General features: G+C 40.9%; 1 protein-coding gene across 1 annotated transcript in view; it reads right to left on the bottom strand.

The window, feature by feature from the left end:
• The window catches only part of GNA12 (G protein subunit alpha 12), a 40531-nt gene that overhangs the window by 6666 nt on the left and 15804 nt on the right, over window positions 1-18061 (bottom strand). Inside the window, exon 3 of the mRNA XM_083872815.1 lies at window positions 872-922. Within this exon, the coding sequence (XP_083728941.1) occupies window positions 872-922 (51 nt within the window). The remainder of the gene's footprint in view (window positions 1-871; window positions 923-18061) is intronic.

Raw genomic sequence — 18061 nt, 5'->3', positions numbered from 1 at the left:
AATTATCAGATGAAGAATGAATACTCAACAATACTCAACTGGCTTGTTGGCCATTTAGCTCAACACTACTAAAGAGCTACAGAAGATCCTGAGACATAAGAGAACAGAAATAAAGGACTAATTCACTCCTTCACACTTTCACCCTTCAAGCCTCTTTGAAGTGTATTTTTTCATTATGAAATTCTTAGCTACAGTGTTACTGCCACTTAGGTATTGTTCAATAAAGCAGATCAAGTCATCACTGAAAGGTTTTGTTTTTTTTTTAAATCTATCTTTTCCACAGTTCATTACTCTTACAAGGACCATCTTGAAAGCTTTAGTGGAAATTCTTCTTCCAGATTCACACTCTACGACCAGTAATTATAGCAACAGATTCTACCACAAGCTGAAGCTCAATCTACCACTGTAGAGAAATTTGTTTTTCAGAACCTTATCACTCTTAATGTTTAGGAAAATCACTTTTCTTCTTTCTCCTCCAAGTCTCCTGACAGATGCTTTCATTACAGATTTTGAATCCTACAAGTGCTAGAAATGGTTTTTATTTTGCTAAGGTTTTATTCTGCTGCCTTAAGTAGCACCAGCCATCAGAACATCAGGAAAAGCGAATGAGATCCAGAGACTGCATGGGAGGGCTGATAAAATATGCGCACAAATACAATTTCCATTTGTTGTCTGTCAAGGAAGATTAAACAAATGCCAAGCTTCAGTTTCAGGAAGCTGGAGTTTACTGTTTCTGGGGAAAGAACACTGAAATTATTTAATGCATTTAATAAACCAACCAACAAACCCCAGCAAACCCCATGAACCACAGCCCACTCGGGCTTTCCTTGTCTCTTGGAGCTCTCTGGCTCAGAAGGAGAAGGTTTCTTACCAGCTGACCGATGCGATCCAGGTTATCCAGGAAGTATTTCACCGATTCACCCTGGGGAAAAGGAAAAGACATGGGAACTGAGCTTGTTTCTAGGACAGCAAATCTAACAGAACCAAGGCCTTCTTCCCAACATGCACTGAACTCTAACACAGCAATATCACCAAGGCTGGAAAAATCAAAGTTGAGAAGAGATTTGAACAAATGCTCAGGTCTATCCAGTAAATCTCTACAATAAGTGTTATTAAAGTCAGTTCTTTGACTTAAAGAATTTAGCTTTTTTCCCCCTTGTAAGATAAGTGCAGTTAATTGACATTGAGTGGGAGTAAAAAATGAAACACATTTATAAGAAACTGGTGTAATTTGTTTAAAACTCCTAACAGTGAACAAAAGCATATCCTAGACTGCCTGACATATCTTTAGAGAACTGGAAGATTTAAGTCCCCCACCATTTATGATGATTTAAGCTAGACTTGCTTGTCACAAACAAACAAAAAAAAGGAATATTTTCAAGGACTTGCTCTTCTACAGATAGCTTCCCTTCTGAGCTCAAGACTTTTAATAATAGATTTGCTCATCTTGTACAAAGTCCTTTAGCAGTTCTATTAAGAAGAAAATAGGAATGTTTGCAGGGAAAATTCATTCTTGCGTGAAAATTTACTCTTGTGCAAGAGGATGTCTTTTATGAAAGAAGCTTGCCTGTGTGTCCCACTCAAATCAAGGGCCCCTTTGCATTAAGTGGGGACAAGAAACACTGCACAGACTTTAAAAGCAGTAACAAAACTGTTTCCATACAGATGCAGACTACTCTGGAGTGAAACTCTTCTGAAATATTCCCCTTCACGAAAAAGTAACTCAGTAAGTCTTCTTTATTGTTCAGGATGTGTCTCGTGGTTGTAGCCATGTCATGAGAATGATAAAGTGGAAAATCCTGCTGCCTTTTAGTGATTTTAGGCAGGAAAACCCATTCTTTATCACAGAGCAGATCTGTCAGTCATGACCAAATGACTGTAGGTGCCCTCACCAAGTCACTAATTCAGAATGGAACTTCCTCCAAGCACTACCCTGGACTCCAGCTGCAATATAAACTCTCAAACCACACATCCTCCTCTACACTAGAGGCCTGAGACAGCAAAACAATTACTGCCCTCAGTACAACTCTAAACAGATGAATACAACAGTTCATTGTGAGCAATCAGACTGGAGATCAGAGGATTCAGTGTTGGACAAGTACACGCTCCAGCATAAGGCACAAACAAAAGGAGCTGGAGCTTATTATTTCCTAACATTGAAAACTGGAAGTCTTTCCATAAAGAAGCGAGAACACACAGATTTGCAAAAGACTACTATGTATCAACAAAAGATTTACAATGGATTGCTAGCAGAAAAAAACCACTTTTTTTTTTGGGGGGGGGGGGGTGTGGGGGGGGGTGGGGTGAGGGAGAGGGGAAGTTTCCAAAGAACAATTGCTCTAAGAGCTTCCTTACAATCATGAATTTTCATAAGGTGAAAGTAATTTCCTGTATTTTTTGGCACTCTGTGGATCAGAAGAGATATCACAGACTGCATGAATAAGAGAAAAGGGCTTCCTGTACAGCATTAGTCATGTCCAGGAGATGGGAGAGCCCAGAAAGAAAAAAAATCACTGAAGCTACAGAAAAAAACCCTTCTCTATCTGTTGTGCTCCGTCCCACACAGCACCTTCAGATGAGCAAAAATACTGCCAAGGGGCCATTTCTGGTAGAAATTCTTCCAATTTTCTACCCAGTTGCTTTAGGAGTCCCTGCCTGTCCATTCACCCTCCCACAGCAGAGCAGGGAAGAGCCATGTGCCTGTGAAATGCAGGGACACACAGGCAGGAGCACCTGATTTATAGCCTCTGCCTCCCCTAATTCCCACCCCACACATCCATCACTCTGGCCTTCTGCACACTGATAGGGAGGTAAGAAAATAAACTGATTAATGGAAAAATTACATGTTCATTTCTGCAGTGATTTAGGGAAAACAGACTTCTCTAGAGTCTTACCCAGCTCTTATTAAGCCTTGTGATTTGTTCAGGGCAATTTTAAGCAGCAATGGCAAAGCCCTGGGAGAGCTGAGTAACCAAGTCAGGGGGCTGGAACAGCTGTGAGCACCATATGTGTGTTCTGAGAGATCTGAAAACACCTGAATATTCTCTTCTAGCACAGCATTCAAAGGCATCCAGTACTTAAGTCAAAATATCTGCTTCCAGCCAAAACAACAAATCCTCAACAAGCTCCAGAAGGTTTGAAGTTTAAAAACCCTCAAAACATTCAAGCATACAAACATGAAGGGAGGAAAAACACCCACCAAAAAGCTTCCAGAATAATAACTCCAAACCCTGCACACACACTCAAAACCTCCTGCTTTAATGATTCCCTGATTAACAATTCCTGTATTAAGTTCTATGGAAGTGTGGACTCCAAAGGCTTCTGGAATAACCTTGTTCTACGTCTTAGTCAGATTTACAGCAAACTGGGATGTTCTGGGAAGCACATTCAGTTCCTCCAGCCAGCAGCACACACATGCACTGGGTATTAACGGACTTGATGAGTAACATGTAATGTATTAAATGAAGAAAATACGGAAACTCCAGGTTTCACAACTGTTTGCTATTAGTGTTTTTAATTAGAATAATTGTGCTAAGTGAACATTCCTTTCTATATTCATTTTTCCTAGTCATTAGAGAAAATAGACAACATGATTAATTAGATCTAGAAGTCAAATTTATTGAGTTTTATCTCAAGCTGCACTTCAATGGATTTTTGAATTCCACTAATAAGTTATAATTTATGCAAAGCTGTCTCATGCTTTGGGTATTATACACACATACAAACAAATGGTTATATATATAAATGTATGCATATAAAAATAAACACACAGTTTCTGAATCAAAGTAGATTTTCCATTCAAAGCAAATAATTATCAAAATAAAGTATCAGCTGCCCCTTCCCTGTTGAATTATTTTTTCTCTTCAAGACACTGGCCATAAAGAAGCTAGTTTGATTTTTTCAGTGCAAATATTTAGTGTTTCTCCAATATCCATCTGGCCTTTCAGCTCCATTCAAAGCTGGCTTAGCACATCAAGTGCTCTCCTCCTCCAGATCTCAGCCAGTTATTTCAGGTCCATGACCATGACTTCCTATAAAAGTGTCAGCAAATATTTGCAATTGATTCATCAGATACTAAAAGTATCTTCATGCAGATTAATGACTTCAATTTCAGTATTTTAATGGTTCTATTGGAAAAAAAAGGTCATTTTAACATCACAATCTATTTTAAGCTATGCTTGCAAAGTAGAAATGAAAGCTGAAGTTATTTATAATATATGTATATTTATACCCTCTCTGTGTATTTATACTATGTTAACTACCTAAATATAATCACATCGTGGTGTGTTCACTTAAAAAAACCCAAAAAAGATCCAGATTAGATCTTTTACAGGCTGATGTTGCAAAATCTGTGGCAGCTCCAGAAGCTTCTTCAGATCAATGACGTTCATAGAAGGTTGTTGCGTTGCCTTTTAGATTAAAAAAGACTCACAGCTTGCACTTAGTACAATAGTACTAAGTACTATTGTAGTACACCATTTCCTTTAAAACATATGTACATATGCATACATATGTAGTACACTAATAGTACACCATTTCCTTTAAAAATATTCTAACAATATTCACAAATAATGCTTTTAAAATATGAAAGACTATTTCATTTCAGTCAGCACAATACTGAGATGGGAAGCCCTGTTCTGTCACAGCCCCAGCAGAGTCTGCCAGTGAAGCATTTAGGCACTGACATTGCTTATTTATTTTTAACTGGTGCTCTATTAGTACATTTCACGTTGGAAAGTTACAGTTTGCTATTTTGATGGATTTTCATTCTCCTTGATAATAAATCAAGATGTTTCAGTGGTGTCTCCTGCACCAACACCCCGTGTTTTACAGGACAGCTGTGGGGAAGGGAGCAGTGACCTCTGAGTTATGAATTCTACGTAGCTTAGATGGTCCTTTTTTAGTGCCCCAGAGTAGAGCAGTGACCATTCGTGTTCCATCCTTGCTCCCCACACCAGAGTGACCACAGAGCTGGGGTGACTCATTGTGTCACTGCTGATCTCTCCTCCCTCTGCAATCCAGACCCTCTGAGTAACACTCCTGCCAAGTGGGACCAAGAGAAGGAGTGAGAGATGCTGTTCCCATTGTTCAGGAGGATGAGTCACTGCACATCTGGGAACTGGGGGAATCAAGAAACACAAACAGAAGGCCTCAAATGAGCCCACAATGCAGTATCACTATTGGATTTTTTTTTTATTGTTATTCTTTTAAACTGGGCTATCTGCAGTATAAAGTTTGGTGAAGCCAGAGAAAATAGTACAATTTGTTTAAAAACTGACTGGTGGAGGAGAAAGGGAGGAAAGTTGAAATGTAAACATATACTCCTGCTTCCTGAAATAGTCCTCTGAAACTCTATTTATATGCTAGATTATTTTGACCACAGCATTCTCAAGGGGCAAAAGCCATGAAATAAAGAAATTTTTAATCTACATACCTCATACTTTGTGAATGCCATCTTAACATGAGCTCCAAATAAGTCACCATGAAAATAACTGATTGAATTCAACATCCCTGTCCCTTCAGGCTACGTTTAGAGCAGAGAGGAAATCGCCACATAGAAATATTATAACTAATCTGGCATTGCTTCCTTTGCCATTGGTAGTCTCATTTTGGGCAGAGTTCCCAAGCAGTATTTATTGCATGAAAATAAATGCACAGCAATCATATGCAGATTAATTTAAAATACCCCCAGAAACTCAGCAGACATGTCCTGGAAGGGCAGAATTTACCAACTTGTCACTGTAACCCTCAGTTATTCAGAGTTCTGGTCAGATCACAAAGGACAGTGAAACACCCCATTGTTCAGTCCCCTAAAATCCTGGCTCATTTCAAACTTTTCCTGCTGAAAAGCAGTTCCTCTAAATTCTGCTCTGAACTAAACGACTTGAAAGGGAACCCTCTGTTCCAAACTAGCTTTTTTCCTTTCCTTGTCCCAAGGCCTTTTTGACATAATATTAATTTAGCCCTTCCTGATCATTCTGTCTCTGGCTGCTAAATTTAGAGTGCACAATTTAAGGTAGACCTGTCAGTCTTAGCTTGTTTCAGATGATGGATTAAACCACAGAGGAAGGAAATGTTGTACTTCAAGGAAGCATCTAATAGAGATCTAACAGAAACAGAGAACAAATCTAACAGAATTCCCACACTACAGAGAAACACCTAGAGAAACAGAAACTGCAAATAACTGCTACAAACTGCAGCTGGATGATCTGCAAGGTCAGAGAACACTGATCCAGATAAAACACTGGTGTTGGTCAGCCATCCTCTGCTCAGGAGCTGCAAAACATTCAGCAGCAGGGCTGGGAGACAGAGGAAATCCAGGAAAGATGTTTGGGAATCTCCCAGCTCCGAAATCTTGGATACATAAATGGGATAGACTTAAAGCATTGACACAACTTCATCCAAAGCTGGCCTTTATTTAAGGGACCATTCCCCGAGGGCTGCTTGAGACACATACAGATAAAAAGCAAACTTGCAAGCAAAATCTCTGTTTGCAAACCCTGAGATCTCCTCTTTTCCAAGTTTCCTGGGATGTCAATCACCTCTTGACTAAGGGGTCTGAATGTCACCACTTCAGATGTTTTATAAAAGCAAGAGGCCCAAGGGAAGAGCAAGGTTACAAAATAACCAGGGGACCAGTATTTGAAAACGTTTGGGAGTTAGATCAGCCAAGTTTTTGGGTACTGAAATTAGAACCAAAGCCTCACCATCAAAAAGTGACACAGAAAATGCTTTCCTTAGTGAGAGGCACTGGACACAAGCAGCAGGCTGAGACCCCACCACCACAACACAAATCTTTTGAGAGTGAACAGGCTCAGGCTCTGCACCCTGCTTCTGCCCAAAGGCTAAAATTCTCCTGAGGGACAACTACAAACAAACAACTCCCCCTCTCAAGCCCACAGGCTCCTTCAAGAGATTACTTCTAAATCTGCACTTCTCTTCAGCCTCCCTGCTAACAGGACATGGATTTACTGCAGCCAGAAATGTATTCTCTCCTCTCTGACAGTTAATGAATTCAGTATTATTTCTCAAGGAGGTGAGCAAGTCTGTGCTTGTTAAGAATTCCCCCAGAGGATGCTGAAGTAACCTAAATTGCCCTGAAATGCTGATGCCCATTGGACACTGCAATTCTGCTCTAACAGATATTCTACATCCTGTCTGGGCATTGAAATTTATTGACACAAGACAAGCATTAATTTTTCATTCAATCACCAGCTCCAATGCACAGACCAACCACTTCTCCTTATTTAAGCTGTACAGAATTCCAGCTATCAAATCTCTCCAGAGTTATTTAACTTCCTCCTTAACAACAGACTGAGCTCCTTGGCTCCCATCCAGCAACTCCAGTGCTTATCCAAGTTGCTGCTATCTGGACCCTACAAACATACCAACTACAAAAAAAGTACCATATGGTTCCAAACTTCTAAAAATTACTCTCCTTTCTCTTGCCTACTCACACATGGTAGGTATCAGATGCTAAGGTCTGAAAATATTTTTAAAAAAAAATCATTATTTGTCAGCTCAGTCCTAACAGGCAATGGAAAAATTTTGTACATGTCAGGGGGGGTTTATTTGAACTCATCCTACATGACACACGGCCTAACTGTGCTTTGCAGCATATGGATAATAATAGGTGATAAATATTTATTTCATTCTCTAGAACAACTTCAGCCTAATCAGAGCTGCCACATCAGCAGTAAGATTTGTGGAATCCTGTGACTGAAATTCCAGCCTTGCAGCTAAGAAACACTCATACAGGAGCAGGGTTCGTATGCTGAAGGGCAACCCTTAACATGTGCCAGCTTTTTCCAGCAATCAAATACAGCAATTCTTCCTCCCAAGTGCTGCAAGGGAAAACCAAAGTTACATTTTTGCCTGAAATTCTAGGTATTTCTACATCAACAGGATGTAGATGAGATAAATTACTTTTGGACTAGGTTAACAATTCTGTCCATTTGTCTCAAATATGCACACCAGCAGCAGTGCCTCCAGGAAGAAAGGAATTTTCTCTTAATAGACTAAGGCAGGCTCCATCCTACACTACAAGCTTCAAGGAACATTAACAAAAAAGCCCCTGTAATTTTGATTTTACTCACACTTACTGTCTTAATCACTGCTGTTTCTGCTTCACAGATTTGCAGTGGCTGGAAGAAAAACAGGTGCAAACAGCAGGGAAAACAGTACTGGCCACAAACAAAACACAAAGTGTAACACAAACACACTAAATGTTAGCTTTAAAAAAAATAAATCTAGAAAACTCTTAACCAGACAGACCTACACATCAGCCACAGGGATTCAGCATGTCCTACCCTTCACTGACCAGCAGCTAGCAAGAGTCAAGGAGCGGATGCAAGGGGATATAGACCAAATTCATGTGGAAGAATCACAGTTGTGTTTAAACAACAGAAATAGTCCAACAACTGCATCCAACATCAGCAGCGAGCCCGGCTCAGTCCTGGCATGAGTGGATGCCAGACCTACTCCTAAGCATCCCATGGAAGGATTCCTTCCTGTTTCCCTGCCAGCTGTCCAAGGGAATTCATTGTCTGCAGGAGCTGCCAGAGCCCTTTCATCTCCCACAGCGGAGGTTCTCCATGGAGCCCCGTGAGTGCACGCCAGGCTCAGCCTCTCATTGCAGGCACAGCCACCTCAACACCCAAAGGCAACTGAAACACCACTCCTGCCACACTTAGAACAAAGTTCTGAGCTGTAGAAGGAGAAGAGAATCTGTTTACCTTAAGTTAGGGCCTGTTTTGCCTTTCTCTCCAAAATCCTATCTCCCAAAGGTACAAAAAAGCAGACACTTAAATTCAGTGAATGTGAGACCATTAATTGGTGTTTCTGTCTGGTTCTGAACCAAAACCTTTACAGATGGATCCAAGATTCTGGCCCATCACCAGCAAATTATCCCATTTATTCTCAGTGGGCAGCTACCATGGAAAAATAAGCATTTTCAACTAACAAGGTGGAATTTAGAAGCAACTGGATGTTTTTACATCCCCTGGAATGATGCACAATCCCGTTATTCTGTGACCCCAGGCCTATGCTTTGTTCCCAGCAGGTCAAAATGGAAACATGAAACTTGCTTTGTTTACAGGAGACATCTGCAGAACTAGAACAGACAGTGACAAAAAAAAAAGTACCTTCTGAATTAATCTTGTCAGCAGTACTGACTATCTGATCAAGACTAAATCACAAGTTTACCAGCGAGTTTCCCTTTCAAATCTTATCAGATCAAGGGATGGGAAATAAATATCTTAGATCTTGTGGGCTGAAAAAGCAGCTAACACCAGCCATGAGAGAATGTTGAGCTTGGACTTTTCCATGGCAGGTGGCCAGCTGGAAAGCTCAGCAACTTGGATGCACACAAGAGGCATAACCTTGAGTATCTTTGCAGAATGATGCTTCCTGCTCCACTTACACACCAAAGATTTGCTGCAGTGTCCTAACGCTCCACTTTCTGGGGAAATATCAACTCAGACATGTCATGCTTAAATCTGTCTGTTGTTAAATGGTGACTACAAGGATTGAAAAGTGTCATTCATTCCTCATATTTCTTTAAAATTTTGTTCTAAATAAGATTTTCTCGTTTTGTCTGTAGGTATACAACTGAGACATTTTTAGATGGGCAGACTAAAATGATGGTCTTGCAAAACTCAGAAAGCTGCTCAGTATCTGAAAGTAAGGTTTTACCTAAAACTCAGCTAAGTCTTAGCTGCACTCAGGTGAGCTATTTAACAGTTTGATTCCTATAAAATCAAATGTGTAGAGAACAGAGTGCAGAAAGAAATTCAATTCCTGCTTACATTACTCTGAAGTTGTGCCCCATGCCCATTACCATAGAGAACACAAGGCTTGCAAGTCTGAGGGACTCCTCAAGGCAGCTTCACATCTGATTCTCAAAAATCATTTGCCCCAGAAACAAAAAACCTCCTTCTTCAATAGAAGTTTGGTATTTGTTAATTCTAACAGACTTAGAATTGCCCAGCTCTGAACTCTGAGGTGCAGTTTCTGCCTGTTGTTACCCTGCCTGCTTTCCCAGTGCCTTTGCAGTCAGTGGAAATTCTCATCCTGCTCTCTGCACTGAGGAACTCCTCAGCACATTGTGTGTCCCCCACTTACATCAAGACTTGTATCTACCAAGTCTGACCTTCACACACACCTGTAAACCCCCAGATCAAGCTGTATCACATGCCAAGAACACTAATTTCATTAGCTCTCAGCTGCATTTTGGGGCTGTGGGAGGGTTTCACCCAAGCAGTGACTGCCCTCTCCACAACCTCATCTCTCCTGCTCCAGTGCCACTGACAGCCCTGTGTTGGGTCCAGCAGATGAATGAACCTCCAAGGACCTTTGGTGACCTGAAATAAACTTCAGTGTCCATTCACAATCAAGACAAGTTTTCTCTGTGACCATATTTATAGGCATTATCTTGCAAGATTTTCTATCTAGTCACATAAAAACCCTTATTAGCTATTCTAAATATTCTCTCCCTTCCTGATGCCTGTTTTGGCATGAGGAGGAGGAATTCTCCAAATCTGCACTTAAATCTTCATCCTATTGATACTTCAGTATGAAGATTTCATGCAACCTAAACTACCTTTAATTTGATTTCAGAATTTGTTCTGTTTCAGGTCTGAAAACAAATCTAAAGATGAAATCTGTGATTAGAAATAGGTGACAGCTTCTATCCTTAAGGCCTCAGCTACACATACAAATTAATCAAGCCACAGTGGAAAGTGAAGTGAGTTTAACAAACTTTTCCAAGCTGTTGAGCAGACCAGGCTATAAAAAAATCCTAATTAAAGCCTCGGTCACATCCTACTGAACTGGAGAGAGGGCAGCAGTCCAGCCACGTGGATGGCCAGCTGAACTCCCTGCAACCAGGAATGCATGTGCTGGGCTGGAGGAAAGAAGACAGAAAAAGAGGATATATTAGGTGGCTCTTTTGTCTCCTGCCCACATCTAACATCATTACTGATTCACTGTCTTGAATCTAGAGGTGGAATTACATGGGAAGGAGTTCCATCAATAAACCTGTGCTTTTTCCAGTTTGAGATACTACTAAGTTTTCCAAAGTAGAATTAAGGGAGTATCAAGGAAAGCAAGTCAAATTAAGAGCTTTGGGGGCGGGGTGGAGGGCAGACCTTCTAAGGACAAACAGCAACAGTTTGTTCAGGAGGAAAGCCAAGTGAAGCACAAGTCTGCCACAGTCTGACTGCAGGAATCTGTGTTGTATACAGAGGAGACATTCGAAAGGTGTCAATAAATTACTTCTCAGAGCAACATGTTTTCCACTTTCTCAGACAGAAAATCTTGCATGATGTTTCCAAAGAGTTTTCCTGCCCTCCCCCAAATCCTAAGTCAATAATAGAGAGCAAAACAGGTTTACTCCTCTGAGTTGCTTTAGGTGTAGCTGCAAATACTGACAAGGTGAGAACCATTCTGCTTTCTGCCTTTGTGACAGAAGCTTTTCCAGCAGTGCAGCTGAGAGAGCAGAAGTGAAACAATGAACTAACCTTACCTTTCTTCTTTGGGAAGGGCACTCAACAGCTCTGCTCCCTCCACTAGTGTTTGCTTATCAGCTGGTTGGTTTGTGGCACTTTGGAGCACTGAGATATTTCCTGGAACAGCATCATCCCATTCAGATGGACCTGAAGCCAACTGATCCATGAAACCCTCCCCTGCTGCACAGCTACCACTGCACATAAATCCAGAAGTCAAAAGTCACTTTCTTCCCTTCCTCTGCTCACCACCTCCTCCACACTGAGTAACTGTGAAACAGAGCCTGGATTTGCACAGTCTGTGAACACTTCAGATACTCTAGTAACACAGAACACAAACACTGAAAAAACTCCTCTTTGAGGTACAGGCATCCTATTTTGGCATCAGGAAAGGAACCACTGCTTGGGAGAAGGGTCAGTGAGATGAAGACACTGTCATCACTCCTCGGCAAGCAGCAGGTGAAGGCAATTTGTGCCCACTTGTGACGGCCATTGCTTGTTCCTTCCCCAGCAGCACAGCCTGACACCCCCCCAGCTGTGCTCAGTCACCCCCAGGCTGCATCTACCCCTTCTCTAAGAGCAGCTTCCAAAGCCCCCCACCAAAATAAGCAAGAGCACAGTGCAAAAGCAAAAGCAGAACTCCCCAAACCACCATTTCCTATTGCTCACCAGGATTACTCTGCCCAGAGCCACAGCCCAAGGCAAGCTGAACCCCAGAGTGGTTTGAATTCAGTGAAACTCTGTGTTTTAAGGAAAACCAGGCTTGTTTGGGAGACAGCAGGAGCAGGGGAAGAAACAGAATAAAGGTAGGTTAAAGACATTACAATCTTTTTGAGAAGTCATTGCAAAAAGGTCAGGATTTGGATGGGTAGCAAGGGTACAACATCACCACCTGAGCAGGTTACTGCTGCCTAACCATCCTACCAGCATTCTCCTTTTCAGCTTTCTGTCAGGTCCCATCTTTTAAAGAACATGGGCTCACTAAACATAATTCATTGTCATTGAGACAAGTAAAGAAAAACTTCAAATACCTGCTAAGTATAAAAATAGAGAAGATATGCCAATAAGACTTTCTTGTAAAAACAGACCTAGTTTTTAATGTTTTGCTTACTTGTTCATCTGTTCGTGTTACTTGTCCTTGATCCTACCTAGCTTACAATAAACTAGGATATTCAGGAAAGCCTGAAAGCATTCATTACCCATTATCCTATTAAATTCAGTGGCCCCTTTGAAAAAATCCAAGCCTTAACCTCTTACAGTTTTTTCTCAAGGGAACCTTTTCGAACACTTTTAAAGGCACTGAAAACACCCTTGCTCGCTGTCCCAGTGGTAGGCGAAAAGCACAAGGTTTGGTACAAATAAAAAGCTGAATGGGTACCAAGAGAAAGCTGAATCACTGCAAAGAACATATAAATGAGGTACAAAAGGCTGACTTGTAAAACTGGAACTTTGTGAAGTGCACTGTCAGCACTGCTGTTCTGAGCAGAGAGAGCCATGTCAGGGAGACAGGCTTAACAAAACCAGTCACCTCTTCTTGGGCAGTGCCTGTTTTCCCCCCCAGTTTCCTGAAACCAACCGCAGGGTCAGAAAACTGCTAATACAGCACACAACAAGTAGCAGGAGCTCCCTCTTTTCCTTCACTCAGCTAAGCCAGTCCTTGCTGGATCTTCAAGTAGTGCACACAGCTTTCATACACCAAAAACTCTGAACTCCTATATCACGGGAACACAAATATAAAAGTCTCCTTTTCAATTGTATCTTTGAGACTGAGCGAATGAAACCAGTCTGACAAGTGGAGCCCTTCCACAAGAAGCAATAGTCTTTGTTTTTAGGCAGATAAACATTAACATATGTCTCTGCATAATGAAGTATTTTTGTAGCAACTCAAATGAAAGTTGTCCTTGTGCTACCATGACTTTAACCTATGCAGATGCTCATTACTGAATATGTGAGTTCTCTCCAGTTCCACCAAATTTCAGAAGGAACTCTTCATTAGACTCTCTTTGTCAGTCAAAGGGTGCACCTTCAAATGTGCCTAACTTCTCAGATTTCTGGAATACATTTTCATTACTGGGAAACCCTAAGGTGATAATAGTTGTCAATTTTAAAGTCTCCTGAATGATTGAGGTCCATTAGAAACTTTTTGAGTATGAAATTAAACAGCATAATCAAAGCTAAAGGCTGCTCACTGGGCTGGATTTGTCTCTGCCCAGACCTTTCCTGCACACTAGAGAGGGATAAAGAGATTACTCCAGTGGTTTGTAGCTGTAGTTGGGTACTGGCTCAGACAGCCTGAACTGAAAGTTTCCTTCCTTGTTTCTCACAGCATGTGCCAGCATTTCTTGATGGGAATGCAAAGATTAATTACAGCTGTACTTGCTCTGAACAAATCCTCATATTCAATACAGTCCTGCAAGATTTAGAGTAGCACTAATTAGGGCTTAGGACAACAGTTCTGCAAAGACAAACATACCGAGTATTTTTTCTAATTATTTTATGCATAATAAAATTAAAGCTGCTTTAGAGAACCAAGGTGGCATTTATTCTCAAGAGTTGGGAGCCAAAAGGACTTTTCCAACCTAAGAACATTAGATTTAGTGTTTCAGTGCTGTTGCTGAAGGTAAGACAGCAAACAATAACCACTTCCACATACACAGAGATGTAAGGGTGACTAAAAAACCTTTTGGGACACTCAGACGGTTCTCTAAAGACAAAAAAAAGTCTGTACTTAGTAAAATATACATAAGGAAAAAGAAATCTTTCAACCAGAAAAATGGCAATCATTAGGCCAGAGGCAAACACTTGCTATGAACTTTCACCATGGGAGCTGTAAATATGAAGTTGTTTCTCTCATTTATCTTAAGCACATCAAAAACACAGTCAAGATGTATTGGCTTCCAAGGACCAGTAGCAAAAAGCTCCTGCAGGAAGCCTTACATAGTACCACAGACTTTTTAATCTGCCTTCAAGAATCTGTAAGTTAAAGGCAGATCCACAGTAAGTCTGAATTTCAGCCTTTGGTACCCACAGAGAGCAGAGCATTGATGAAGTGCAGTAACTGCACATCTTACAGACTTTGGAGGTGATTTTGCTCAAAGTTTTTGATCTTTAAATAACGTAAAAATTAAAAAAAATTTGTTGATTGCTGGGAATTCACTATACAGAATAGCAGGCCAGCCAGTAGCACAGCTCCTTTTATTCAGACCCATCTCAGCTCCCATATGGTAGGCATATCAATTTCTTGTTATTCACTTATTTATTATGTATGATCTGCTCATTACTTTCCAACTTACCCTCCCAATTCCATGCAGGCTACATTTCACCCAGCTGTTGCACTTTGTCATAACCTAAGGTCAGGAGAAATTCATGGCAAGAATCCTTCTATTTTTCCACAGAGCATTTAACACTCAATGCTTGGTAGGTAGGCACAGTCACAAACTGCTGTTCTCCAAGACTTTTCCACTTGCACTGTTTTTAAAAAGTCGTAATTCATGACCTTTATGGTTCTTCTTATTTCTCTCCAATAGCAGAAAGTATTTAAGAATGGCTAATAACTTTTTTAACCATCACAGCTTTCTTAGGTTGGTTCTGCCTCAGAGAACAGCTCTTGCTACTTGAGAAAAGATTTTGCAAGAGCAAATTTTGCTAGAATTCAAAATGTATTGCAGTGATTCTCTAAATGGTTGTGAATCCAACCTACTTTAAATACAAGTTCTCACCTCTTGTTCAATGGCACTTAAAGCAAAACTGAGAGCACCAAGTGCAGCATTCCTTGCTGTGGGTGACAGCCAACATCCCCAACTCTGCCTCCTGCTCCAGCTCACTCCTCAGCCTGAATCCCTGACTGTCAAACTGGCACAGCCAAACCCCACACTGCTCCAACAGCTCTCTGGTGGCAGCAGGCCCATTCACATATCTCATTTAAACATTTATTTTTAGAATATTGCAAATATAAGACTGAGGACTGAACTTCTGCAGATGCAAATTGACAAACTCTACAGCCTTAGCCAGTACCCAGAGAATTCTGAGTGAAGGTTTCCAGCTGCATTTTTCTTTGCTATCTCTCAATTTTTAATAAAACCTAAACTATAGCTCACCAACTTTCACCTCCTGTAACAAAATCCCAGTTCTGTTTGAGGGTTCTTACTTGAGACCTTGCTCTGAAAAAAATTTTCCTATTTGGTCACAGAGACGGGATTAGAAGCCAGGGACTCCAGCTGCTAATCCTTCCTGCTGCAGAGCAGCCACCACGCTCTGCAGTATCACACTTAAACAAGCAAAACAAGCAATTAACTTCTCCTGCTGGACAAAGCTGAGCCAGACCCCATAACCTGAGCAGAAACTTTGGAGGTCTTGGGACTGGAAACAGAACAAGAACTAAGAACCTACATCTGGATCTCTGGCACTCAATTGCCATGACACTGGCTCAAAACCTTGCTCAGATATTTAACTAAAAATATCTTCATAACTCTCCCTTCTATACGAGTCCAGGGCAAGTCAGTGATCTTTTGGGTGAATATGACATCTTGTGTCAGAATTCTCTTTCAGAATTCTAACATAACAAAACCAGATTATGATTGACTACTATTGTGTTATATATATAAAATACAGCATTATCATTCCTTACATGTATTAGCTATGATTCAGACAAGCTGATTTACCATCCACAGCTTCATAATTAGCTTCAAAAAGAAGGAAATAATATAATATTGTTAGATACAGATGTACTTGACTTCCAGCACTAATAGTGTGCAAATACAGAAAAAATTAGGGCTCAGCAAGAGCAAACATGAGTTTCTGCTTGTAGCTCTACTGTCAATTCCTTGTTTTGTAAAAAATTTTGTGGGTTAGAGTGGTATGTCCCATCCAGATCTAGAAAAGGAAACAAAAAACCCACGTAACTTCCCAGAAATAATTTAGTTTCACAGGACTTCTGCAAGCTAGGAAATACCCATGCAGAGCTCAAAAGTAATTTGTCAGAGTTGCTGCCTAGTCCCAATTACATGCATTAAATGGTAACAAGATTTCCCAGGCTGGAACTTTGAACAGTGTGGTTATTGCCTTTGTACATCTCACCATCACTGGTCAAGCCTCAATGGATTTCACTGATGAAATATGAGAGTTTCACAGCTCTGGGGAAAAAAAAAATCACCCTTGCAGAACAGGCAACACTGAGAGTCTCTGGTGTAAGCTCATATTCAAACAGTAGTTTGCAAAGAGAAGAGCTCATTTTTGTGTTACAGCCAATTGTATAAGCTGGGCTGGATTTGACACTTGGTATTTCCTCAAGTGCAAAGTGCTTTACAGCCATGCCAGGCACCAGGATCCCTGCACTTCAGGGCTCTGCAATATGTGCTGAAAGAGCAAATTGCCTGGAAACATGCTTTTAGGGCTGGCCCTACTCTGCCATTGCATCTTAAAGAGAAATAATCAGTTAGAAACTTCATACTTCAGGATTCAGGAAACCTCTCTTAAAGTGCATTGAAGAATTCTGACAAAACACAGCCCACTGCTGTAGATTTCATTGAATATGTCACTTCAAAAGTCACCTACTTCTCATATTAAGTCAGTTTTCTGCTGCCCCATCTCCCAATTCATTTGGCTTCAGCCAAATGCTGCCACTAAATCTCCCAGTGCCTCAGGGGCCACTGTATAGCCCAACTCCTGATTACATCACTGCTGTATTGAGCATTTCTGTTCAAACAAAAATTAAGAAATTTAAGCCACAGTTTGTCTACTCTGAACCAAGAATTAGAGTGAGTAACTGGTGCCTGCCCTGTACACTGGCCAGAGCACACACTGACTGCCTGGGAGGCTTTGAAGCCATCAGCTCCTTGCATGGGGAGAATGCAGCAGCAAAGCTCCCCCACCCCAAGGAGCAGGCTGTTCCCTCTGCACTGTTCCAACACTGCCTGGCCTGGCAGGCAGAATTTAACCAATTCCAGGGTCTGCTTAAAGCAAAAACAACAAACCCCATAGTTAATGCTCAGGGGAGTGATCCATGTGTTATTGCAAATATTCCCCAATTCCCCCTCACCTCTCACCCAGAGAATGGTGAATGAATATAAAAGAAAGGGTCTTTAAAACATTTTCCAGAGTATTCCCACATCCAAGGCTTCAGAGGCTCTCAGTATTTGAAGTATTAATGGAAGCGTTCCATACAATTCCCTGTGCACACATCTAAAAATAGCTATGGACACAGTACTAAGGTTTTTGTCTATATTTGCAAGAGTCTTACTTCCCTCACAGGAACCACAACTTCCCATTAATGCTGACATTTATTTTTTCTTTTAAAAAGAGCTATTAAAACACCAGAAAGTCTTTTAACAGTGCAGGGAACACCAATAATAATATTAATACATCAATAACAACAATTTCAATTGATATTCTAGTGATGGATCATGAACATATTCTCTATATCAACAATGTTAATTTTGCTCTAAGAACTGATAAAGCCACTTGATGGCCTTGGCAGATCTACTCATCACTACTACATCCATCTGTTCTGGCCGTGACAAAAATATAATTTTTTTTCCCTGACAAGCCCTATTTGTCCA

The sequence above is a fragment of the Zosterops lateralis genome (genome assembly GCF_965231275.1).
Source record: "Zosterops lateralis genome assembly, chromosome: 15".
In the NCBI taxonomy this organism is placed as follows: Eukaryota; Metazoa; Chordata; class Aves; order Passeriformes; family Zosteropidae; genus Zosterops; species Zosterops lateralis.
The sequence above is the reverse complement of the archived record's forward strand: the minus strand, read 5'-3'. Positions and strand labels throughout refer to the sequence as shown.